The sequence below is a fragment of the Schistocerca piceifrons genome, chromosome 6 (assembly GCF_021461385.2).
Source record: "Schistocerca piceifrons isolate TAMUIC-IGC-003096 chromosome 6, iqSchPice1.1, whole genome shotgun sequence".
Lineage (NCBI taxonomy): Eukaryota > Metazoa > Arthropoda > Insecta > Orthoptera > Acrididae > Schistocerca > Schistocerca piceifrons.
This window is the reverse complement of record NC_060143.1, coordinates 267,590,410-267,618,338: the sequence shown is the minus strand read 5'-3', so window position 1 is coordinate 267,618,338 and position 27,929 is coordinate 267,590,410. Positions and strand designations below refer to the sequence as shown.

At 43.5% G+C, this 27,929-nt stretch overlaps 1 protein-coding gene across 1 annotated transcript in view; it reads left to right on the top strand.

Moving 5' to 3' along the window:
- Positions 1–27,697, top strand: part of LOC124803269 (lachesin-like) — a 217,085-nt gene extending 189,388 nt beyond the window's left edge. Inside the window, exons 7-10 of the mRNA XM_047264452.1 lie at positions 11,859–12,007; positions 15,988–16,050; positions 26,762–26,886; positions 27,665–27,697. Coding sequence (XP_047120408.1) covers positions 11,859–12,007; positions 15,988–16,050; positions 26,762–26,886; positions 27,665–27,697 — 370 coding nt within the window. The remainder of the gene's footprint in view (positions 1–11,858; positions 12,008–15,987; positions 16,051–26,761; positions 26,887–27,664) is intronic.
- Positions 27,698–27,929: the final 232 nt, after the last annotated feature.

Genomic DNA, 27,929 nt, shown 5'->3' with positions numbered 1-27,929 from the left:
GAATTATTGCACAATCAGCTTAACAGCTCATCCATCGAAGCTGCTTACAAGAATAATGTACAGAAGAATGGAAAAGAAAATGCGCTAGGTGACGATCAGTTTGGCTTTAGGAAAAGTAAAGGGACGAGAGAGGCAATTCTGACGTTACGGCTAATAATGGAAGCAAGGCTACAGAAAAATCAAGACACTTTCATAGGATTTGTCGACCTGGAAAAAGCGTTCGACAATATAAAATGGTGCAAGCTGTTCGAGATTCTGAAAAAAGTAGGGGTAAGCTATAGGGAGAGACGGGTCATATACAGTATGCACAACAACCAAGAGGGAATAATAAGAGTGGACGATCAAGAACGAAGTGCTCGTATTAAGAAAGGTGTAAGACAAGGCTGTAGCCTTTCGCCCCTACTCTTCAATCTGTACACCGAGGAAGCAATGATGGAAATAAAAGAAAGGTTTAGGAGTGGAATTAAAATACAAGGTGAAAGAATATCAATGAGACGATTCGCTGTTGACATTGCTATCCTGAGTGAAAGTGAAGAAGAATTAAATGATCTGCTGAACGGAATGAACAGTCTAATGAGTACACAGTATGGTTTGAGAGTAAATCGGAGAAAGACGAAGGTAATGAGAAGTAGTAGAAATGAGTACAGTGAGAAACTTAACATCAGGATTGATGGTCACCAAGTCAATGAAGTTAAGGAATTCTGCTACCTAGGCAGTAAAATAACACATGACGGACGGAGCAAAGATGACGTCAAAAGCAGACTCGCTATATCAAAAAAGGCATTTCTGGCCAAGAGAAGTCTACTAATATCAAATACCGGCCTTAATTTGGGGAAGAAATTTCTGAGGATGTACGTCTGGAGTTCAGCATTGTATGGTAGTGAAACATGGACTGAGGGAAAACCGGAACAGAAGAGAATCGAAGCATTTGAGATGTGGTGGTATAGACGAATGTTGAAAATTAGGTGGGCTGATAAGGTAAGCAACGAGGAGGTTCTACGCAGAATCGGAGAGGAAAGGAATATGTTGAAAACACTGATAAGCAGAAGGGATATAATGATAGGACATCTGCCAAGACATGAGGGAATGACTTCCATGGTACTAGAGGGAGCTGTAGAGGGCAAAAACTGTAGAGGAAGACCGAGATTGGAATACGTCAAGCAAATAATTGAGGACGTCGGTTGCAAATGCTACTCTGAGATGAAGAGGTTAGCACAGGAAAGGAATTTGTGGCGGGCCGCATCAAACCAGTCAGTAGACTGATGACCAAAAAAAAAAAAAAAATCTAGTTTAATTAGGGAGAACCCTCTTCCCTGCAGTAGGGAACTAGCTGTGATGGCGACACGCCAACAGGTCTAGCACAGACACGTGGCCAGTAAAAGACTTTACACTATTCTCCTGCACCATGACGATGTGTGAAACTGGAGTCCAGTTACACGTGTTGTTAATCGAATAGTTTACATTTCAAAAACATCAGTAAGAACTGGGAAAATATTTCTCTCCGAAATCAGCGACTGCTCCTATAAGTATTCGCAACTACCTCGCAAGCGGCTTGTTAGCGGAGCGACATTTATTGGAATATTTATGCTACAACACTGCATCAGAGTTAATACACCCCTTTACATGTTTTCAGTTCAACAAGATTTATTGCTGCAACAGTGTATACAGAGTACATAACATGACTACTTTTACAAATCAACAGCACAAGCGGTTCTGAGGTAACAGTTATTGACCCATGCTGAACCACCTACATTAGTTCGTGGTGTAGCCTTCAAGGGCAGCAATGGAGATGGTGACTCTGGTATCCAGACTATCATATAGTTGGGGAATACTGTCACGGGATACGTTATCCCACGCCTACACGATCAGCTCAGGTAGTTCTGTAGGAGTTGTTGGTTGACGAGTCCTATCATATCACACACATGCTCGACTGGAGATCGTGTTGGTCAGGGAGTTGTTTAGCGTCCCCTCCAGAAACACCATCTATACTTGGGTCAGCGTGTCTTGGAAGGATGCACTCTACGAAACAGGTCACACCAGGTCTACCACATGTTCTTGTATAAGATGAACAACAAATGTGGAACAAAGGTAATCGAGTTCAGATTAATTAAATCAGTTGATGTTCACGGAATTACATTAGTAAAAGTGAAGAGATTAGTTTTGGTACTTAGTCAGCAAGATACCTAACGACAGCAGAATTGAAGAGGTTACAAAATATTGTTCCTTATTTGAACATTTCGAGCAAATGAAGACGACAGACTGCACTGAAAAAAAATGGAAGATTAAAATTAAAGATTAACAATGCCCCAGTGAACTAAGACGGATGTTCAAATGGAAACTTCCCATTTTATTACAATTAAAGCTTACAGTGAACGTGTATTATTAGTTTACACTTACTACATCCTTATAATGCGGTAAAACAATCAAATAATGAGTGTTCTCCACCGAGAAATAGAGATATACAAGAGTAGAAAGCATGAAAATGGATCGGGAGCCAGCCGTAATTTTGGATACATTGTAAATGAAATTGAGGCAGCAGGAAGTTCAGCTAGGTGGATAGATGTTACATTGACCAAGGACGATATTTGCTAGATATTTGCGTCAATGATGTCATTTTGTCAGAAAAGCTTTAAATGTTTGATTATGTGTGCGTATGTACTGGGTGTCAGCAAAAATATGGAAAGACCGAGAGAAATAGATACTTGAAATAAATTGAGACGATAGCCAGCGCTGCAGGTTGCACTGTTATACGAGGGTTGTCCAGAAAGTAAGTTCCGATCGGTCGCGAAATGGAAACCACAGTGAAAACCAGAAACGTTTTATTTGCAACAGTTAGGAACACCTTACACCTACTTCTCTATATAGCCGCCGCTCCCACTTCGAGTTTTGTCGAAGTGTTGTATCAACTTTCCGATATCCTCGTCATCGAAAGCAGCCGACTGTGCGTTTGGCCAGTTATCTGCACTGGTCTGCCGCTCGTTGCCTGCGGAAAAATTTTGTCTTCATAGCCAGCGGTTCCTGTGAGCAGAGATGAGACGCAGGGGGAGCCAATTACGGACTGTATTGTGGGTGATCAAACGCTTCTCATTAGAAACGCTGCAGGAGCGTCTTCACTGCCCCTGCAGTGTGCGGCCGAGAATTGGCACGAAGAAGGAACTGATCGACAGTTGTGTTATGTGGGCTGCAAGACACAGGCGAAATCTGTAACCAGGCTCTCATACTTGCCGGAAGACGCTATTCCCTACGCATCTTTACACGTTCACTGTTCGCTCAGAACTGAAAAGAGCTACGCGACGCGATCGACGGGCACACTAGAGACACTGCCCAACACATCTGTGCAAAGCTTTACCGGATTTTCCCAGTGGTTTCCATTTCGTGACCGATCGGAACTTACTTTCTGGAGAAGCCTCGTATTTGGACAAGAACGGCACCTGTGTAATTTCCTAAACGCATGTCTCAATCGTGGGCATAATAGTTTTGCTTGCAGTAGTGAGTGCATTATATCGAAACTAAGTGAATTCGAACGTGGGAAAATCGTTGTTGACCTTACGGTGAGTACTTCCGTAACCGAGATAGGCGAATTGTTCGGTATTTCGAGAGGAATCGTATCGAATATTAATACTGCATACAAGGAAGGCGGGAAAACATCATCGGCTAAGTCACGTCATGGACGGACGTGTGTGTTGAGTATCGTGACAGTCGGCCACTTGAGAACATTCTGACGAAGAATAAGAGGGCCACAGTGAAACGTCCCCTTTGGAAAATTATGAATTACTGTGCTGGTAAACTTCTTACGTTATTTGTTTTTCAAACAGCTGAGCAAAACTGAACGTACTCAGACATTTCTCTCTTTACTTATTCTGATCATCACTAAACCGATACATAATATTTGTAGCGTAACGCAATCTGACTTTCAATAATCCCTACAAAAGAATGGCCCTGACTGACAAATGACCTAAACTTTTCATGAATCACTTACCTCACAAAAATCTTCGTTACTCGAACTACTGCAATACAGCAAGCGCCAATATTGCCAGCTAAATAAAAGATTCTAACTAGTGAAGGCATTAACTACTGATAGGCATAGTTAGCAAATGAAAGATTTTGATAGAGAACAAACAATGTATTTACCTTAATAGTGTTCAAAAGTCATCATATATATATCTATCAATTCATGACATCAATCTGTACAAATTTCCTTTTTTTGGCGGACACACGTCCACATCGTCCGTTCTCGAAATTCTGACATCTCTCTCTCCACATCCACCGCTGCTGGCCGCTCGCCAACAACTGCCCAACGCTACTCGCTGTTCACATCCAGCTGCCCAATACTACACAAGCGAATATTCCAACAATGAGTTCAACGAGCCACAGACTGCTCACAGTGCAGTCATCGATTTTCATACAGAGCACTACGTGGCGTTACCAATCTAAATAGCCTACTTACAACAGTTGTAAAAGGCACTACAGAACTTAATGTCGCAGTCGCAAACCCTGTCAGCACCACAACACGAATGGACCTCCATAAACATGGAATTGTAGGGCGAACTTGGGTCCCAAACGGGTCACCGGTGGTGCAAATTCTCAACAGCAAATCGCAGTGCCGAAGCCATAACAAGTGGATTATGGCGCCATAGACGAATTTCATTTGGTCGGATGAGACTTGTTTCACACCGTTTCCAACATGTGGCTGAGCTTACGTCCTAAGAGTTAAACTTGGCGGAGGTTCGGTGATGATAGTAATAGCGACACTGTGGAGTCGCATGGCCCCCATTGGTTACTCTACAAGGCTGTATTACTGCTAAATATTATGTAACCATTTCGGCTGGTTAGTTCCATTGTTGTTGTTGCGGTCTTCAGTCCTGAGACTGGTTTGATGCAGCTCTCCATGCTACTCTGTCCTGTGCAAGCTTCTTCATCTCACAGTACCTACTGCAACCTACATCTTTTCGAATCTGCTTAGTGTATTCATCTCTTGGTCTCCCTCTACGATTTTTACCCTCCACGCTGCCCTACAATATTAAATTGGTGATCCCTTGATGCCTCAGATCATGTCCTACCAACCGATCCCTTCTTCTAGTCAAGTTGTGCCACAAACTTCTCTTCTCCCCAATCCTGTTCAGTACCTCCTTATTAGTTATGCGATCTACCCATCTAATCTTCAGCATTCTTCTGTAACACCACATTTCGAAAGCTTCTGTTCTCTTCTTGTCCAAACTATTTATCGTCCACGTTTCACTTCCAAACATGGCTACACTCCATACAAATACTTTCAGAAATGACTTCCTGACACTTAAATCTATACTCGATGTTAACAAATTTCTCTTCTTTAGAAACGCTTTCCTTGCCAATGCCAGTCTACGTTTTATATTCTCTCTACTTCGACCATCATCAGTTACGTTTCTCCCCAAATAGCAAAACTCCTTTACTACTTTAAGTGTCTCATTTCCTAATCTAGTTCCCTTAGCATCTCCCGACTTAATGCGACTACATTCCATTATCCTCGTTTTGCTTTTGTTGATGTTCATCTTATACCCTCCTTTCAAGACACTATCCATTCCGTTCAACTGCTCTTCCAAGTCCTTTGCTGTCTCTGACAAAAGTACAATGTCATCTCCATGGATTTTAAAACCTACTCCGAATTTTTCTTCTGTTTCCTTCACTGCTTGCTCAATATAAAGATTGAATAACATCGGGGTTAGGCTACAACCCTGTCACACTCCCTTCCCAACCACTGCTTCCCTTTCATGTCCCTCGACTCTTATAACTGCCATCTGCTTTCTGTACAAATTGTAAATAGCCTGTTGCGCCCTGTATTTTACCCCCGCCAAATTCAGAATTTGAAAGAGCGTATTCCAGTAAACATTGTCAAACGCTTTCTCTAAGTCTACAAATGCTAGAAACGTAGGTTTGCCTATCCTTAATCTAGCTTCTAAGATAAGTCGTAGGGTCAGTATTGCCTCACGTGTTTCAATATTTCTACGGAATCCAAACTGATCTTCCCCGAGGTCGGCTTCTACTAGTTTTTTCCATTCGTCTGTAAAGAATTCGCCTTCCATAACTTGGAAAATTATTTGTTCCCCAATGCTGATGCCGTATTATAAGCCGATGTCCGGCCCCGGAAGCTGAGTGGTCAGCGTGACGGAATGTCAATCCTAAGGTCCCGGGTTCGATTCCCGGCTGCGTCGGAGATTTTCTCCGTTCAGGGACTGGGTGTTGTGTTGTCCTAATCATCATCATTTCATCCCCATCGACGCGCAGGTCGCCGAAGTGGCGTCAACTCGAAAGACCTGCACCAGGCGAACGTTCTACCCGACGGGAGGCCCTAGCCACACGTCATTTCATTTCATTTCATAAGACGATAGGATCTCTTCTAACACAAGACTGAGGAGGAGGACGACTAATTGACGCATCTCCCCCGGTTGTCACATTCTCGAATCTCAATATTGTGGAGCCAATGTGGTCTACGATGGAGTGAAGTGCGCATGACTGCTTTTCACCTCAACCATCATTACCTGAACTTGCCTCTACTTTGCGGTAAGAATGGTACAACATTTCCTCGAAAACTATAGACGACTTGTATTGATTCATCCTGAGACTACTAGAAGCTGTTTTGAATGCCAAAGGTTTTCTACATCTTCATCTGTAATCCGCAACCCCCCTTATGGTGTGTGGTGGAGGGTTCTTGGTGTAGTAGTGTCACTTCCTCTCTTGCCTGTTCCAGTCACGTATGGTTCGCTGGAAGAACGATTGCTGGTAAGATTCCGTGTGCGGTCGAATCTCTTTCATTTTATGTTGTTGGTCTTTTCGCGAGGTACAGGACTTCCTGCAGGAAGCTATAAATTAGTTAACTATTCTAGAAGCATGCGTTCCCATAACTTCAACTGTAGACAATACTGTATCCAGAACGCCTCTCTTGCAGCATCTGCCACTAGAACTTGCTGGGCACTTCCGTCAACCTTTCGCGCTTACTAAACGAACCGCTAACGGAACGTAGTGTAAATGGATATGCTGTCTGTTCTTTAGGACATGTCCGAAAGAACAGACACCATATCCATGTAAATATATAGTTCTGGCAATAGCGGCCATGACCTTCTTCTTCTGTGTGGATGCACACGTACCACCCGAACTCTTGCGGAAATTGGTAAGAATATTTTCCACGAGTAATGAGTGTGTTGGGTAGGGACACTACGATTGTAGTGTGTGGACATATACGGTGAGAATTTGGCTCTCGCGGGAGGCGTGCGCGAGATAGTTCCTGCAGTCTCACTATCCTCTGTGCCCTCGGTGACTCAGATGGATAGAGCGTCTGCCATGTAAGCAGGAGACCCCGGGTTCGACTCGGGACATATTTGTCAACGCCCGTCTTTGGATTTCTTCACTACCTCTTTCTGTCCTATGTACTATGAGTGCCACACTAGCGAGCAGTATTAAAATACTGGTCGAACGAGTATTTTGTAGGCTACTTCGTTTGTTTACGGCGAACATTTCCTGAGTATTCTTAGAATGAATCTGTCTGGCAAATGCTTTCTTTACGCTTAATTTTATGTAGTCGCTCCACTTCCGATCGCTCTGTAAGCATACCCCTAAATATTTTATGGAATTAACTGTTCCCAGTGATTTTTCTGAAATTTTTAATCATAAAATAAAGGGACTTTCTGTGTACTTGCTAGTAATGCGTTAAATTAATTTATGTTGGGTGTCAGTTGCCACTTCCTGCACTTCATCGCACTTTTCTAGTGTCGCGACTTCTCCTTACCGATAGAGGTGGCACACTGGTTAGCACACTGGACTCGCATTCGGGAGGGCAAAGGTTTAATCCAAATACAGCCACGCAGACTTTGGTTTTCCGTGATTTACCTAAATCGATCCAGGCGAATGCCGGGATGCTTCCTACGAAAGGGCACGGCCCATTTCCTTCCCCTTCCTTGACACAATCCAAGCTTGTGCTCCGTCTGTAATGACCTCGATGTCAAAGTGACGTTAACCCCAATCATCCTTCATTCCTTCTTCCTTTGCGATTTCTCTGTATTTAACAGCATCATCCGTGAAAAGCCTCATGAAACTTTCGACGTTACCTGCAGGATCATTATTTATACAGGGTGGTCCATTGAAAGTGACCGGGCCAAAATATCTCACGAAATAAATGTCAAACGAAAAAACTACAACGAACGAAACTCGTCTAGCTTGAAGGGGGAAACAAGATAGCGCTATGGTTGGTCCGCTAGACGGCGCTGCCATAGGTCTAATTGATATCAACTGCGCTTTTTTAAATAGGAACCCCCATTTTATTTCATATTCGTGTAGTACGTAAAGAAATATGAATGTTGCACCACTTTCTTCGCTTTGTGATAGATGGCGCTGTAATAGTCACAAACATATGGCTCACAATTTTAGACGAACATTTAGTAACAGATATGTTTTTTAAATTAAAATACAGAACGTAGATACGTTTGAACATTTTATTTCGGTTGTTCCAATGTGATACATATACCTCTGTGAACTAATCATTTCTGAGAACGCATGCTGTTACAGCGTGATTACCTATAAATACCACATTAACGCAATAAAAGCTCAAAATGATTTCCGTCAACCTCCATGCATTTGGCAATACGTGTAACGACATTCCTCTCAACAGTGAGTAGTTCGCCTTCCGTAATGTTCGCACATGCATTGACAATGCGCTGACGCATGTTGCCAGGCGTTGTCGGTGGATCACGATATCAAATACCCTTCAACTTCCCCCACAGAAAGAAATCCGGGGACGTCACATCAAGTGATCGTGCGGGTCATGATACGGTGCTTCGACGACCAATCCACCTGTCATGAAATATGCTACTCAATACCGCTTCAACCGCACGCGAGCTGTGTGCCAGACATTCGTCACGTTGGAAGTACATCGCCATTCTGTCATGCAGTGAAACATCTTGTAGTAATATCGGTAGAACATTACGTAGGAAATCAGCATACATTGCACCATTTAGATTGCCATCGATAAAAGGGGCCAATTATCCTTGCTCCCGTAATTCCGCACCATACATTAACCCGCCAAGGTAGCTGATGTTCGACTTGTCACAGCCATCGTGGATTTTCCGTTGCTCAATAGTGCATATTACGCCGATTTACGTTACCGCTGTTGGTGAATGACGCTTCGTCGCTAAGTAGAACGCGTGCAAAAAATCTGTCATCGTCCCGTAATTTCAATTCCTGGTGCATAGAAATATGGTACGGGTGCAGTCGATGTAGATGTAGCATTCTCAAAGCCGACGTTTTTGAGATTCCCGATTCTCGCGCAATTTGTCTGCTACTGATGTGCGGATTAGCCGCGACAGCAGCTATAACACTTACTTGGGCATCATCATTTGTTGCAGTTCGTGGTTAAAGTTTCACATGTGGCTCAACACTTCCTGTTTCCTTAACTAACGTAACTATCCGGCGAACGGCCCGGGCACTTACAAGTGGAGGCCGCCAATTGTGAAATTCAGATTCGATTCATACTGCGCATAACTAAAGCTCATGGCCAGAGGTGTAATGTGGCAAAGCACCAAGATGCACTTCTCAGCCGTTGTCGAGAAAATCGACAGTTAAAAGAAACCGTTGCGGTGAAATACTCTCTACGATTAGTACCTTTCTACAGCGTGGTGGTGCAGCGGTAAGCGCTCGGGTTCATAATCCGAAGGTCGCCGGATCGAATCTCGTTCCATGCAGCTTTTTTATTTAGTATTTGTTTTTTGTAATTCATATATATATATATATATATATATATATAAATAATTCCCGGCAATCAGTTGCAACAGTTATGCATATAATAAGTTGTTGAAAGTCGTTTGTCGTGGAAAAACTGGCGACTTCGAACATCATTATGTTTTCCGCAAACAAAGTTGTATTTGACAAATGTTATTAATTGTCTTCATAATGTTAACCACGTATAGTTAACGGAAGACGTAGAAAGGAATATGTATAGCGTAAGTCAAACGTTCGAATTAGAGTAGAGACCCCACGAACACAAACTTGCTGTGGCAGGTATGAAATATAAACTCCGTTACTCGCTCGTTACACTTGAAGGACAGATGTTGAATGGGCCGAAACGAGCCGCCCCATAACAACGTAGTTGCCTGCTAACTTCGAAAGAAGGTACATGCGGTCCCTAGCGCAACTTATAACATCGTCGAAAATCAGTGCGGACGGGACAGCTTTGGTACACCCTGTTAAACAAACGGAAAAATGGAGGCGGTACAATTGGAGAGCGATCCGCCTTCACCAACACGCATAAGCAATTCATTAATAGATTATATATATATATATATATATATATATATATATATATATATATATATATATATATATATATGAATTGCAAAATAGTAATAATAAAAAAATATTGCATGGCGCGAGATTCGATCCGGCGACCTTCGGATTACGAACCCCAGCGCTTACCGCTGCGCTAAGACGCTGTAGAACATCACTAAACGTAGAGAATATTTCACCGCAACGGTTTCTTTTAATTGTCGATTTTCTCGACAACGGTTGAGAAGTGCATCTTGGTGCTTTGCCACATTACACCTCTGGCCATGAGCTTTTATTATGCGCAGTATGAATCGAATCTGAATTTCACAATTGGCGGCCTCCCCTTGTTAGATGATGTCGTCCAGGATAACGAGCATCATACAAAACACACGCCCGTTGGGCATTTTGATCTCAGTAGCCAGACATCAACACGATTTCGACCTTTTCCGCAATTGGTAAACGGTCCATTTTTTTGTGACTATTATAGTGCCATCTATCACGAAGCAAAAAGATGGTCTAACTAAAACATTCATATTTCTTTAAGTACTGCATGAATATGTAAAAAAAATGGGGGTTCCTATTTTTAAAAAACGCAGTTGATATCCGTTTGACCTATGGCAGCGCCATCTAGCGGGCCAACCATAGCGCCATCTGGTTTCCCCCTTCACGCTAGACGAGTTTCGTTCGTTGTAGTTTTTTTCGTTTGATGCTTATTTCATGAGATATTTGGCCCGGTCACGATCAATGGACCACCCTGTATATTGTGAAAAGTGATGGTCCAGTAACACTCTTCTGGCGCACTCTCGAAACTGCATTTACATCTGTCTGTTCAGAATGTCATTTTGTGTTCTATTTGCTAAAAGCGCTTCAATCTAGTCACACAGATGGTGTGATATTCCATGCGCTCGTACGTTGTGCATCAGTTGTATCGAATGCCTTCTGGAGGTGAAGGAACGTATGTATCTACTGCTTTCTGCGTCTCGCGGAGGAGCAGAGGCAGATGGATTACAGACGATCATTGTTTTCGTAATCCATGTTGGTGCCATCAAATTGGACACTGTAATGTGTTGGGTCTTTTGTGCTTCCATACCTTTGTCACTCCTTGTAAGTTTGAATGTAGGTAACCTGCGTGTTTGTGTGTGTGGGATTGGGTGTGGGTGTGTTGGTGTGTTTGTGTATATTATTTGTTCCTGTCATTGTGTCAGTATATAAATATAATACTGTTCCTTTAGTTTCTCTTGTACGTGTCGCAAATAGATAGAAAAGCTGCCGGGATCGACTTAGTCTTCCTCACGCTGGATATCGGAAACAAAGTGTTGGGTGTCGCCAGTACATGTTGAAACGCCGGCACAAACTCGTTGCATTTCGCAAAGGATACTTTCAGTATCTCCCGTGATACCATGATGCAGACACTTTACGTCACGCAACACTTCAGAACGCAGATTAGTAACATCGCTTTGGACGACACGTGTCCATAGTTCGCAGGAAGAAGTTGTTGCCTCTTTTTTACCAATCTGTAAAAACACGTCATGGACCAGAGCGTCTCGTGAGGCCCATCCGCTCTGCTGCAGGCCCAAGTACGTGGTGCGCGAGAGCCGGGTATCCTACAAGGTGTACATGTGGCTGGTGGTGAGGCGCTTCAGCCGCAGTGACGTGGGAACCTACAACTGCGTCGCCACCAACTCGCTGGGCCGCGGAGAGGGCACTCTGCGACTCTACGGTGAGTACTGTCACAGGCTAAAGCACCGGAAGTCGTCATACGTAGTTTAATAAAATATTGTATATAACAGGCTTCATCGCAAAAAAAGCATATTAACTCATAAATGGTGACCGGTTTTGACTCGATGTGGATCACCTCTGCACCATACTCCAGTGACGACGTGTGGAGACGACGGCTCGGAGCAGGAATTGTGGATACCAGCCACTGATGTCACTAACTTAAGCGGGTATCCACAGATCCTGCTGCGTGCCATCGTCTCCACACGTCGAAACAGGAGTATGATATGAAGATGATCCTCATCGGGTCGAAACCAGTCACCAGTTATGAATGTGTTTTAATGCCACCAAGACTGTTCTATACAGTATTTTATTACTGTTTCATTGTGATCGCTGCTAAGCCCTAAATGTTTGCGAAGACTATTGTAAGTACTTAGGTTTAACTGTCCGCTTTAGCACTGCTAGGTGCATATTTGCATATTTGTCATTAAATGGTTTGGAAAGCCGAAAAATCTACATAGGAGCTCTCGTTTTTGATACACATTCTTCGCTGCTCTCAACCTTTTCAGCTGTTTCACTGTTTCAGATTGAACTCATTTTCATTTGACACACCATAAGATGAACAACATCATGTTGCGGATGCGACAAACGTTCTGAATTTTTCTCAAAATTTTAAAGAAATTATGATAGTCTTATTTTCAATATCGCATTTACATGAGACAATGAAAATATGATGAGTAGCTAGTTTCGGTTATAAGTAATAGCCATCTTGAGACCATGCACTTATTAAATGCTGGTTGAACACACAATGATTGCACCAATACTAGTCGTCATGCTGTGACACGCATTCGTGTGGAAAGCTACATGAATAAGTAATTTGATGGTATCAGAAACAACAAAACTCAGACACATTGTATACCATACTCCTGCAAGACGCAGGTTGAACGAATCTGTTGTCTCAGTAAAAACCATAACTCGTGTTATGTTCTGGCATTAAATGGGGGCATTCAGGTCAGTCGGGCTGCACACAGAAGCATTTTATTTCGTTGTCGACGAGTTACCTGATTTAAGGATATCCGTTTATATATATCATAATTCACGATAGTCTTGTCTACCTGGCTGCAGAATAATTGTCAGCTTTTGTGGCGTTGTAATTTTTTTTCTTTTCTTTTAGGTGAACTTGTCTTTCATATTCAAGGTGTACAACTTTTCTTCCGCCGTTTGCCGATATGTGGCGGCAACGGTAAGTAGCGGTCGAAAGAAATAAATCGCAGACGTCAGGCAGTTAGCTTGGACTTCGGTCAACATAACCTCATTCAAACATTAGTCGATTTGTGTCAGCATCATAAAGTTGTTCTTGATTGAGAGTGTCAGTTTACGAACCTAATTCTCGTCATTTTACGGGAGGTGTTACTGTTTTGTTTCAATATAAGGAAAACAGCGGCTGAGTCTCATCGAATGATCTCAAGTACGAATGGTAATGACGCTAATAGTGAAAGAACGTGTCATGAGTGGTTTAAACGCTTTAAGAACGGTGATTTTAACGTCGTAGACCGGCATAATGGTGGAAGAGAAAATGTTTTAGAAGATGCAAAACTAGAGACCTTGCTGAGTGAAGGCTCGCATCAAACTCAAGAAGAATTGGCACGATTAGTGGGAGTGACACGGCAAGCCATTTCAAAACGTCTCAAGGCTATGGGCATGATTCAGTACGAAGGAACTTGGGTCCCGTGTGAGCTGAAACCAAGAGACTTTCAATGGCATTTGTGTGTTTGTGAACAGTTGCTTCAGAGGCAAAATTGGAAGGGTCTCCTGCATCGCGTTGTGACCGGGAACGAAAAATGGGTTCATTACGATAACCCTAAACACAAAAAATCATGGGGATATCCCGGCCATGCTTCCACTTCGATGGCCAGACCGAATATTCACGGCTCTAAGATCTTGCTCTGCATTTGGTGGGACCAGCTTGGCGTCGTGTGCTAGTAGGTGTTAAAACCAAGTGAAGCAATCACTGGTGCTCGATATCGATTGCAATTAATGCGTCTGAGCAGAGCATTAAAAGACAAACGGCCGAAATACAGCGAGAGGCACGATAAAGTGATTTTGAAGCACTGCAGCGGTCGACACCATGTTGCAAAAGAGATAAAAACGTACTTGGAAAAGTTAAAATGGCAAGTCCTACCACATCCGCAGTATTCTCCAGACATTGCTCCGTCTAAATATCACCTGTTTAGATCAATGGCGCATGTCCTGGCTGACCAACTCTTCCGATCTCATGAAAAAGTCACAAATTAGACTGATTCACGGATCGCTTCAAAAGATGAAAAATTTTTTCGACACGGGATTCGTACACTGCCCGAAAGATGGGAGAAAGTAGTGGCCAGCGATGGAAAATGCTTTGAATGATACATGTGTAACCAATTTGTTTTATTAAAGCCTCAAATGTTGGGGAAAAAACGGCGGAAGCAAAGTTATGCATCTTATAACGGCAAGTTAATGATTTACGTAAATTTTACTGATACAACTAGTTCTTCAACGTGCGTCTTGTAGGAGTGTTGCGAGCAACGTGGCTCAGTTTCTCGATATTGTAGTGCCTGTGTTGTTCAGAATTACAACGCAATATTCCTTCGGATATGCATGCATGTCCGAATGAACAGTTACTGCGGTGACACACCCATTATGAAACACATTTGCGAATGTGGACAACCATCAGCTGTGTAATGGAATGACGACAATGAAAATTTCTGACGAATCGCGACTCCAACCAAGATATCCCGCTGACCGCGAGCGGTCGTCTTTCGGTTATGCGTGCATATCCAATGGGACACTAAATCGTAATTCGGAACAACCGGTACACTGCAATTTGGTATTAATTATCCGACATCGGCAAGTGACTTTCAGTTAAAATGTTTCCCCTGTGTGGGAATATACTTAATGTATGCAAGAGTGCGGGTCTTAGAGACGTGGTTGGAAGTATATGGAATTTTGTGTCTGGCCGTAGAACGTGTCCGGTTAGCCTAAGAGTACGGCGACCGTTCGTGAAAAGCGGGAAATCAGGGCTCCAGTCCAGATTCGGCACAAAATTTCATTATCGTCATTCCAACATACAGCTGATGGTTGTCCATATTCGCATATGCGATTACTTTTCATGTGGCTCAGTTTTGTTATGCAGCACCAAATTTGTTAGTCATGTTGCTTTCTACGCAAATGTATATCACAGGATGATAATTATTACTGGTACATTCACTTTGTGTTAAAACCGCAAATAAAATGCACATGAAATAAAGATAGTTATTACTGACTAGTTAGTCATCACTTTTTAACTGTCCTATGTAAATGCAATATAGGCAAAACATTATGTAAAGGTTGCTTTCTCCGTCACTGATAGTGGCAGCCGTAACTAATAGCTTGTAATTTAGCCTGACCGTCAATTTTTTCCACTACATCTGATACTCTTCAATCGGCATGGGAAACGTCTGCTCCTAAGCCAAAGCAGTAGCGTATGTAAAGCGTCACGACCCCAAATGGTTAGGTGTCTAGGCTGGCAGAAATAATCCTCCCTTACACCTGTAAGTAAGCTAGTTTCATAGAGTATTATAGCCCCTTCTCACATTTTATACGACGTTATAAAGCGACCTTCATAAAAATAACAACACATGTTAAACAGAGCAGTACGATCAGCAAAAATGTCTACTATCCCCATTTATATAGTGATTGCTATCACACATACTTTCCATTTCTCTTAAAAACTGGTATTTGGTGAATATACTATCCACCAAAAGTTTATATCTTCCAGATGACATTTGTCATGTCCACTATTTGTTGATGACGTTGTAAATTTCAAATTGAACACTCTCGCATCTCAGATTCGCATATGTGTATGGCTGCTCCATGTATGTGACATGTAGACGCTGTTTCCTGCTCTTTTCGTTAATTTGTTTCTGAAGTATCTTGTGCTACATTATGCGTTTGTAATAATTTCAGAGATAAAACTGCACTCTGGAACAGTACGTGATTCGACGGATAACCAACTCGCCGTTGTTGGAGGTAAGTCCATACTTATAACATTTTATTCATCTATTTATGCAAAGACGAAAAGGCTTTCCGTAGATAACATTTTGCGTTTAGCTAGAGCACATTAAAATGTTTTTGTACATCTGTATTTCAGATACGCACGCATTTATGGTATTTTATCTACATAATAAGGAGTTTTTAAAAATTTTTCTTGCATTTGTCCACTTACTCATATCCGTGAAAATATCTTTCTCTGTCGACCGACTAGCACACTTCGCCGTGCAAACTTCATGCTGCTCTCTTTTTGGTACTTAATAGATATCATAGTTCTAACAGGGCCCCAGAGAGGAGTGGAGCACCTTCGCTCACACTCCGTAAGCCACGATATGCTGCGTGGTGTAGGGTACCCTGTATCACAAATCGTCATTTCCTTTTCTGTTCCACTAGCAATCAGAGCCGGGGAGAAACTGCTATATGGCCTCTAACGAGCACTAATCCTCGTGGTCTTTACCCAAAATGTAAGTTGGACGTTGGTGGCAGCAGAATCGCTCTGAAGTCGGCTTCAGATGTCGATTCACTATGTTTTCTCACTAGTGTTCCTTGGAAAGAACTTCACATTCCCTCCAGGGATACTGATCTGAGTTCTCGGATCATGTCCATAATACTTGCGTGTTGACTGAACCTGCCAGTAAAAATCTGGTAGCCGTCCTATGAAGTCATTCGATGTCTGCCTTTAACTCGACCTGGGTCGCCTGAGCAGTAATGCAGAATGGGTCACACCAGTATCCTTGCATGCTCGTCCATTTCATATCGCTTTGCAACGACACGTCTAGCTGTTTAATTGACGTGGCTGTCTCAAGCAGCACGCTATTGTTGCTGTATTCTGTCATTACGGCATAGTCTATCGTATTCATTTGTATTAATTTGCTATTTTCTACGTCTAGAGCCGGCTGGAGTTCATCACACCAACTAGAAATTATATCTAAGTCGTCTTTTATCCTTCAACAGTCTATCAACGATGAAATCTTTCCTTATACCAAAGTGTCTTCAGCAAAAGGAAGCAGATTGCTGCTCAGTTGTTCGTCAGATCATTTGTGTATAGAGAGGAGATCAGAGAAACCTAACAGAGCCATCGTTTATTGTAAGAGGAATGCCTTTCTTAATAAAGTGTAGTAGCAAGGGACTCTATATCAGACTCCATTTACTGGTTGCTAAGAACGATAACTTAATGCGAACATTTTTACTTTCAGTGGCCACTAATGAACGCTATACTTGCTGCCGTACACCCACATAAAATGTAAATATTCAATGTCGAACTTCGTCCGAAATGTTTGAAAGTCCAGAGAAGCTAAGAAGGAGAAGAAAGAAAAGTGCGATGACAGTTGATAAGATGTCAAAGATCAGCAACACTCGTCGTATTTGGAAGTGTCATACTGTAGCAACAGTAGTACTGTTAAGTCCAATACCATTCGGATGGAAGTTCCATTATGTTTCCTCTCGATCTGTCACCTAATAATTGTACTGCGCCACACCTAATTCAGTTCCTGATACAGAAGTCGATGAGTTAAACGTCTGAATTGGAAACCATCGTAGAAAGGAAACGGTACGTTTCCGGACATGGGTTCCTCTTCAAAATATTACGTATTCACTCACCTCCAAGTTTATGACGGATATTTCCGAACACCGTGTATATGTAGCACATAAATTTACGTGTCTTTCTATCGAGCATCTCGTGATGTGTTCTCAAATCTTGTGTGATTAATATTCTTGGTGTAATCCGAACAGAATTCAATTAGTGTCACTTAATACCGATAAAGGACCATTATTCTGTCATGTTTTGAGGAAGGGATATATTACCAGCTATATGGTTTTTGTATGGTTTTATGCCGATTTTCTCGAATCGGACTGAGTGCACCATAAGTTTCAGCAGGTGCCTCATTACCTCTACTTTACCAGCTGCATCGGTTTCCTAATTGCAAATTAAAACATATAATATTAACTGTATTACAAATTACTCAAAGTACACGGCAAGAAGCACATCCCCATGTGTGTCTCCTGTCGACAGCACATATATGTGACGCACATAAAACTATCACTTGCATTGGAGCAGTCCACAAGTTATTATTGCTATCCCAACTGTGTAAATGCAGAGCGGAGATGTTTCTTGGAACCGATGATTATTTGACCCAACACTGAAATCAATAGTGTTACATAAAAAAACACTGATCCAGCCGTGTATTTCATAATTCAGCCTTTAACATTCATTAAAGCTGTACATCACCAAGTTAAAAAAAAAAAAAAAAATATTTTCACTGAAATTATAAACATAATGCGGAAAATTACTAAGTACACTAACATTTGATACTGAATAAGCATATTTATTTACAATACGCTTCTTCTGAGCAACCTCATAGCTCTGCACCTATAATGGTGTATATAATTAATTTTCTTAAATTACAGTAATACATTCGCGTTTATTGCTCTGTAACTCTTAAACTAATTGTACTACATAGATCATTGTAAACTTATGTGTTTCGTCCCATCGAGACCTTTAATTTCGCATGCTCATCTTTCTTTTATATCTTCAAATGGTTCAACGTAGCGGTCACGCGGTTCCTGCCTAGAACCGCTCGGCCACTCCCGCCGGCTTTCTTTATATCTATCGTGCTTTAAGCACTTCCCATTGAAACAGTGATTCTGAATCGTCTCTTAGTCGGATGCATGCTTTCGCAGTTGACACAAAGGACCCCGCACCGCCCTCTTGTTACCGATCAAACTAGGCCACCTGCTGCCTCCACAGACATAACTGTCGGGAATACGCTTTGGACAGGGCACGAGGAATAGTGTCGTCTACAAGCTGACCTCGCTCCTGACTCCTGACGTCTGATGGCTTGGCTCTGCCCAGTTCGCGCCGGCGACCACGCGCCCTCAGTGGTCAAAACTCGCGAGTGCTTTCACGTTCGTGATATTGCTCGGTGCCCATTGGAACGTACCATTACAGCCAGCAGACTGAATGCCAAAAGAGCAAATCGTTGCGTCTAAGGAAGCAGTACTCTGGCACGCATCTACGACAGAAGCTGAGAAAATTAGGAAGGAAACTGTCTGAACATTGCTACGTGCAAGCTACCGAAGTAAAGCCTTAGTATGACGAAGGGGCAGCTATCTAAAGAACTAAGGAAGATCAACAAAATAGTGATATTGCAGCATATATGACAACGCTACTGTGACCGTAGAAACCGTGCAGTATCACTCAAGAACTGAACAAATAATACTAACATAACTACGAGCGTCATTCCCAGTATTCCAGTTCATTCTGTAATTTATGGAGTGCCAAAAATACACATCAAGGAAGCGATCCTTTGAAGCCGGTAAAGGATGGAATGAACTTCACATTGTAGAACTCGTGCAAGGAGAATCAATTACACCCATGGAAACCATAGTGATCTTCGACAGCCGACTGGGGCGGCCGAGCGGTTCTAGGCGCTACTGTCTGGAACCGCGCTACCGCTATGGTCGCAGGATCGAATCCTGCCTCGGCCATGGATGTGCGTGATGTCCTTAGGTTAGTTAGGTTTAAGTAGTTCTAAGTTCTAGGGGACTGATGGCTTCAGAAGTTAAGTCCCATAGTGCTAAGAGCCATTTGGTCCATTTGATCTTCGACATAAATCCATTATTCACAAACGTGCCAGTATTTGAAAATTTTCGTGTCCTATAAGTGCATTTCATGCCAAACATACACGATTTGGTTGAGTTGACAAGGAAAATGCTGCAAGCATACAGACGGTGTGGGAACCGGTTCCTAACCTACTGCCATTATCAGGTAACATATTCATGTAGCAGTTAGTTTTGGTCCTTTACGCCAACGATTTTTATCACAAAGCGATCCACACAGCCGTAGCAAGGAACTAAGAAAGCGAGATTGGCACCATTATCAGGCAACATGTTGATGTAGCAGTTAGTTTTGCTCCTTTACGCGAATGATTTTTATCACAAAGCACTCCACACAGCCGTAGCAAGGAACTAAGAAAGCGAGATAGGCAGGAAATTGATACTCTACGACCAGCAGTGCCCTTACGCTATGTGGAGATTGTCACTGACCGGGTTGGTAAACACCTTCGCCTTGTTGGTGTCGAACCTACAGCAGCCACAAGATCCTGGATGTGCGACGCTCCACGATTGACAAGGTAGATGCTATGGATGACAAACGTCGCCCAATGTGGGTCCACGACACTCTGGAGCTGCACTAGAGAGTGCTATACTGCTGCACGAGAAATTTCAGGCGTGGAATAGGCTACCTCCTTTGCTATGCTCATTTTCAATCTCCAACGTCTGTAAGTGTCCCACTGATAAAGACTGTTTTTAAGGTAACCACACAGCGAGAAATAATAATAGTTCATATCTGGTGATGGTGGCTATGCAGTTTGTATTGTTCGGGCAATGATTTGATTTTCTTCATATGTGCTACGGAGTAAACGAGTGACAAAACGAGCAATGTGAGGTGGAGCTCCATCAGAACACTTGAGTCCAAAGCATCTCTCTCCCATAAAGCAGGGACCACACGTTAGCGAAGCAGAACACAGTGACGTGTGTCGTTCACGTTCTTGATCCTTGGAAACCGGGTTCGTCCTACGTCGCCGTACCAGTACCGGCGCCTAACGGCAAGTGATGACACTAGTGTTATTGTCAAAGCAAAAGCTGCTACGCACAATCAGAGCATCATTCCTATAAAGTTTGGTACTCATACGGTAAATAGTTTTTCGTCTATGCTGGCTAAAGCAGCCAAAGCGTTTTATAACCACTGTGTACATTGGCAAGACCAGCACTCCAGTAGCAACGTACGTACGAAAGCGCAAGCGGTACGTTCAAATTTGGCGGCGAATCAAACGTACAGTGATCGAACACAAGAACGACTGTGCCAAGGAAATAAAATTTAATGAAACCTGCTTACTTGTCAAGTAACTGGGGATTGTGAAATCCAAGATCAGAGAAACCATCGAAATACTAAAACATCCTAGCAATACGAATCGAGGAAGTGGACTCCAGTTTGTCCTATCGTGGCTGCCAGCCATCAGAGGCCACTCACTAATAACACGAGACGCGAGCGCTACCAGCGAGTAAGTGGAGACACACAGTGTGCGTTTCGTAGGAGTCCACACCTGAATTGCTGATGATATTCTACTGTGGGACACAATTCGGAAGGCAATTATCCACAGCAAATCCCCTCTTCCTCCAACGAAGTAACCTATTACAATAAAATTTCCTCTCGTTCCACATTACGTGACGAATTACGTGAACGTGTTTTTAATGCAGTGATGTAAAGTCAGGCTTATTCTGCTGTAGGTATTCACTGGATGTAATCCTATACGAAGGTTGAGAGCGGTCAATTACAAAGGCAGTGATGAGAACCTGTGTCAAGGTTTGGGCGTCAATGAGACAGAACTAAATTAACGTTCCATTTGTTGCCGAGAGTTTTACGAGGATTGGAACTTTAATTGTGGCAACTATTTGTCTACAGATCGTACAAAGTAGATACATGTTTCAAAGTTTTGCTGACCTTTAAAGTAGTCATCAATCAGCATTGCGTATAACTCGTTGCCAGCTATGTTGAAGTTGTAGGATACTCTTAGCAGTGCCATTTGTGTTGACAGTTCGAGCGGCGTGGTCTATTGCCTGACGAATTTGTAGCAGTTCTGAAGCGAATGCCTTGAAGTGTTTCCTTCAGTTTAGAAATCGGGTTGAACTGAAGGGGGCTTAAGACAGAGGAGTGCAGTAGGTGGCATAGCACTTAGCAGCCCCATCAGTCAAACAAATTAGTAACAGCTTGAGCATTGTCCTGCAAAATGACAGTCAGGTCCTGCAGAAAGTGTTATCACTTCTGTCTCTAAGCTGGTTGTAGGTTCTGTTCCAAAAATGAAAAGCTTAGAGACAGAAGTGATGATACTTTCTGCAGGACCTGACCATCATATTGCAGGACAATGCTCAAGCACGTATAGTGCCAGCTGTTACTGATTTGTTTGACTGATGGCGCTGCTAAGTGCTATACCACCTACTCTACTCCCCTGAATTAAGCCCACTTGAGTTCAACTCGATTTCTAAACTGAAGGAAACACTTCACTTCATTTGCTTCAGAACTGCTACAATTTCGTCAGGCAATAGACCGCGCCGCTAGAACTGTCAACGCAACTGGCACTGCAAAGGGTATCCTACTACTTCCACATCGCTGGCAACAGGTTATACACAATGCTGGTGACTACTTTGAAGGTCAGTGAAACTATGAAACACGTATCAGTTTGTACGAGCTGTAAATAAATAGTTGCCACTATTAACGTCCCAACCCTCGTATAGTGTCTGTCTCTTACTCGGCGCCGCCTAGTAGCAAGTGTGCTGTGTCCGCATCGCAGGAGCGTGTAGAGTGGTCCGTCAACACCCATTGCGGAATCTAAAGTCGTAGCCAACCGCTTGCAGTCGGACATACTAGTTCTTCATCCAAGGAATGCATGCCCGGCCCTCGTGTTCCGTCAGCCAACGTTGTGACCAGCAGGAGTGGATGTAAGCGAAGTTGAAGTTTATCCTCCCTCTGTCCACCACAGGCAGACGTAACCAGGTCATCCTGCAACTAACGGACCCGGCTTTCTGTCGGTATCAGTGAGATGCAGGCGGAATGACTACACTTTGAGCTGTGAGTGGAAGGAAGGGAAGCATTATATAGTGGTCGATGACTTCATTCCGTCATATGAGTAACCAAATGTGGTCCAGTTTTTCGAGCCTGTCAGCGCTCTCGGTTGCACTAATGGTTTTGGAGGTTCAGAGTGCTCTTTGCACAAGGTTTGCAGCCTCGAAGTCATTCTCGAGTAGTTTTTTGGTTTCTTTGTTATTTTTCCCTATGGGCCAAAATGCTGCGGTCTTCGGTACCTAGACTTACACGCTTCTGAATCTAACTTAAACTAACTTACGATAAGGACAGCACACACACCAAGCCCGAGGGAGGACTGGAAGCTCCGACGGGGGGAGCCGTGCGAACATTGGGAAGTCTCCTCAGACCACGCGGCTACCATGCGCCCCTCTCGAGTAGTAGTTAAGTGTTCTTACACGACAATTGTAATTGTCAGAGACCTGAAAGAGCAGCTGAACGGAATGGACAGTGTCTTGAAAGTAGGATATAAGATGAACATCAACAAAAGCAAAACGAGGATAATGGAATGTAGTCGAAGTAAATCGGGTGATGCTGAGGGTATTAGATTAGGAAATGAGACGCTTAAACCATTAAATGAGTTTCGGTATTTGGGGAGCAAAATAATTGATAATGGTCAAAGTATATAAAATGTAGACTGGCTATGGCAAGGAAAGCGTTTCTGAAGAAGAGAAATTTGTTAATATGTAGTATAGATTTAAGTGTTAGGATGTCGTTTCTGAAAGTACTTGTATGGAGTGTAGCCATGTATGGAAGTGGAACGTGGACGATAAATAGTTTGGACAAGAAGAGAATAAAAGCTTTCGAAATGTGGTGTTATAGAATAATGCTGAAGATTAGATGGGTAGATCACATAACTAATGAGGAGGTACTGAATATAATTGGAGAGCTGAGAAAATTGTGTCACAACTTGGCTAGAAGAAGGGATCGGTTGGCAGAACATATTCTGAGGCATGAAGGGATCACCAATTTAGTACTGGAGGGCAGCGTGGATGGTAAAAATCGTAGAGGGAGACCATGAGATGAATACACTAAGCAGTTTCAGAAGGATGTAGGTTGCAGTAGGTACTGGGAGATGAAGAAGCTTGCACAGGATAGAGTAGCATGGAGGGCCACATCAAACCAGTCTCTGGACTGAAGACCACAACAACAACAGAACAATGTTAGACGTCAACGTGCAATAACCACACACGGATGGCAGGCGCTAGCACTTGCAGTGGAGGGCATATAGAGCGTACCAAGGTGTCGCAGGAAGCAGTGGGGCAGTTCTGGTATTGCGGAAACGGAGCTATTTGTCTGACATCCAAAACGGAATGGGCATTGGCGGGACAGAGGTGGAACAAGTTCGGAAAAACCCAACTTCCTAAACTGTTGGCATGCCACAGTAGTTTAATTGTACGGTGCGTGGCAAAATGGTGCTGTTCAAAACCGGTACGATGAACCTGGCGAAGATGTTTACCAACCAGGTCAGTGACATTCTCCACATAGGGTGAGGGCACTGCTGGCTGTAGATTGTCAATTTCCTGCCTATCTCGCTTTCTTAGTTCCTTGCTATGGCTGTTTGAGTCGCTCGGTGGTTAAAATCATTGGCGTAAAGGAGCAAAACTAACTGCTACATGAATATGTCGCCTGATGTTGGGAGTAGGGTAGAAACCGTTTCCTACACCGTCTGTATGCTTGCAGTATTTTTCCTCATCCCTTCATTCTATCCTCTAACGGCTTCAAAGGATCCCCTCTTTTATGTATTTGTGACACTCCATAGGTGACAGGGGTGAACGACGGTGGCAGAGATCTGTATGGCTAAATAGACGTGCAACTGTTGAGCAACCAGTGGCCGAGTTGAACTAAGAGGCTACCAACAGTGTCTCCTCAACGACCGTTCAGTGAACATCGCTGCTCAGGAGGCTCCACAGCAGGCGCTTGGTTCATGCACCCGTTCTGACTGCTGTTCACAGGCGACGAAAGCTGCAATTTGCACGCCAGTACCGCGAATGGACATTCTCGGGCTTTTCCGTCCATGGATCCTCGATCGAGGAAGCTTGCGCAGCTGTACACGGAATTCGAGTCCGAATGGCCACAATCCCCGTTGTTACCTTCCAGATCCTCACTGACAGATCCTCGCTTGACAGAAAATGCTAGGAAGTTCTGGTCTTACTTTAAATCAGTAAGGGGGTCGAAGCAGCATATCCAGACACTCTGGCATGATAATGGCATTGACACAGAGGATGACACGCGTAAAGCTGAAATACTAAGCACCTTTTTCCAAAGCTGTTTCACAGAGGAAGATCGCACTGCAGTTCCTTCTCTAAACCATCACACGAACGAAAAAATGGCTGATATCGAAATAAGTGTCCAAGGAATAGAAAAGCAACTGAAATCACTCAACAGAGGAAAGTTCACTGCACCTGACGGGACACCAGTTCAATTCTACACAGAGTACGTGAAAGAACTTGCCGCCTTCCAGCAGCCATGTACCGCAAGTCTCTAGTGGAACGGAAGGTTCCAAATGATTGGAAAAGAGGACAAGTAGTTCCAGTTTTCAAGAAGGGTCGTCGAGCAGATGCGCAAAACTATAGACCTATATCTCTGACGTCGATCTGTTGTAGAATTTTAGAACATGTTTTTTGCTCGAGTATCATGTCGTTTTTGGAAACCCAGAATCTACTCTGTAGGAATCAACATGGATTCCGAGAACAGCGATCGTGTGAGACCCAGCTCGCTTTATTTGTTCATGAGACCTAGAAAATATTAGATAGAGGCTCCGAGATAGATACCACTCTTCTTGACTACCGGAAGGCGTTCGATACAGTTCCGCACTGTCGCCTGATAAACAAAGTAAGAGCCTACGGAATATCAGACCAGCTGTGTGTCTGGATTGAAGAGTTTTTAGCAAACAGAATACAGCATGTTGTTCTCAATGGAAAGACGTCTACAGACGTTAAAATAACCTCTGGCGTGCCACAGGGGAGTGTTATGGGAGAACTGCTTGTCGCCATATATATAAATAACCTAGCAGATAGTGTCGGAAGTTCCATGCGGCATTTCGCGGATGATGATGTAGTATACAGAGAGGTTGTAGTATTAGAAAATTGCAGTGAAATGCAGGAAGATGTGCAGCTGATAGACACATGGTGCAGGGAGTAGCAACTGACCCTTAACGTAGATAAATGTAATGTATTGCGAATACATAGAAAGAAGGATTCTTTATTGTATGATTATATGATAGCGGAACAAACACTGGTAGCAATTACTTCTGTTAAATATCTGGGAGTATGCGTACGGAACGATTTGAAGTGGAATGATCATATAAAATTAATTGCTGGTAAGGCGGATGACAACTAGAGATTCATTGGGAGAGTTCTTAGAAAATGTAGTCCATCAACAAAGGAGGTGGTTTACAAAAAACTCGTTCGACCTATACTTGTGCATTGCTCATCAGTGTGGTATCTGTACCTGGTCAGGTTGACAGAGGAGATAGAGAAGATCGAAAGAAGATCGGCGCGTTTCGTCACAGGGTTATTTGCTATGCGTGATAGCGTTACGGAGATGTTTAGCAAACTCAAGTGGCAGACTCTGCAAGAGAGGCGCTCTGCATCGCGGTGTAGCTTGCTGTCCAGGTTTCGAGAGGGTGCGTTTCTGGATGAGACATCGAATATATTGCTTCCCTCTACTTATACCTCCCCAGGAAATCACGAATGTAAAATTAGATAGATTCGAGCGAGCACGGAGGCTTTCCGGCAGTCGTTCTTCCCGCGAACCATACGCCACTGGAACAGGAAAGGGAGGTAATGACAGTGGCACGTTAAGTACCCTCCGCCACACACCTTTTGGTGGCTTGCGGAGTATAAATGTAGTTGTAGATGTAGATGTAGACTCTCTTTCTGCACGTCACGCGCTGTAACCGGTGCTTGTTCATTTTTTTGCAATGTCGTCGCATTAAAGTGGGAGGATGGAGTTGTATGACGCGATACCACAGCCGGACAGTGGCCGCGGGAACTTGTACTGTTATGTCAGTATCATTGTTTGCTAATTATTGCCGTGGCCGTCCTACAGGGTTGAAGGAGGCTGCGCTGCGGCCAGTGGGAGCGGCGTCATCGTCGGGGTCGGTGCTGCGGGCGCCCTGCGCCCCTCACTGGCTTCTGTTGCTGGCAGTCGCCGTGGCCGCCTCCGCCGCCGCCGCCGCCACCGTCTCCTGCAGGTGACGGACGCTCCCGCCGCCCTCCCCGCCTGCGCCTCCACCGCCGACGCCAGAGAAGGCACCAACTGCGGCGGCCTCCTCCATCTCCTCCGGCGGCAGACTCTGCAGACTGGAGGCGCACGTCTCGTCTGTGCAGGCCTCGCAGTGGCTACAGCAGCCGTGTTTTGTGATCTGGAATCGGAGTAGCGAATCTGCTGGCTCTTGCGGAGTTTGCAAATGAAACTAGTGAGACTGAGATACACTGGCTGCCAGTGTCGTAAAGGAACTAACTTTTTGTCAATTAAAACTCGACCTGCACCAGACACTCATCCAACGCAGCTCGCGTCCTCTACAGTGTGCTTTCTTCCGTTACCGTTATCAGACTCCAGACTCCAGCTTCATTCCATCAGTGGCAGTGAAAAATCGTCTATTGGAAAGGCTCTATATGAAAGCAAATATGTGTGAACTGATGTTCTCAATGCATCACTCATTCATTCCTTGTGGCTAACATCCAGTTTTACGAACTGGCATTGCACAGTATTTTGTTTCCTATGACCTATTTGGTGCTGTGTTATGTATTATTGTCCTTATGCTGTCGACATTTGTACAAATGGATGAAAATACACACACACACACACACACACACACACACACACACACACACATACACATACCATCACCATCATTCTCAGCTGTTCTCGACCCCACTATCGTCGCAAGCTGTTTCTCAAAATTCACATAACATGAGTATCACTACACAAATGAGAAACTTATTGCAGAGAACACTGATTGTGGGAAATATAAAAGTATGAAATTTTGCAATGTGTATACATATGTATGAAAAGGTACATGTTGTGTTGGCAGAAGAGCCAACACCGTGTTACTACTGGAGGCCGAAATGCACGCGTTTCAGCTCACGCAGGCTGGCGTGAGGAGGCAAGGACTATACTGACGTGAGATCTGGAACATGACAAGGAATTATAATTCAGAAAGCGGACGTAATTAGTTTCATACTTAACTTTAATCCATTAAAGAGGAACGTCG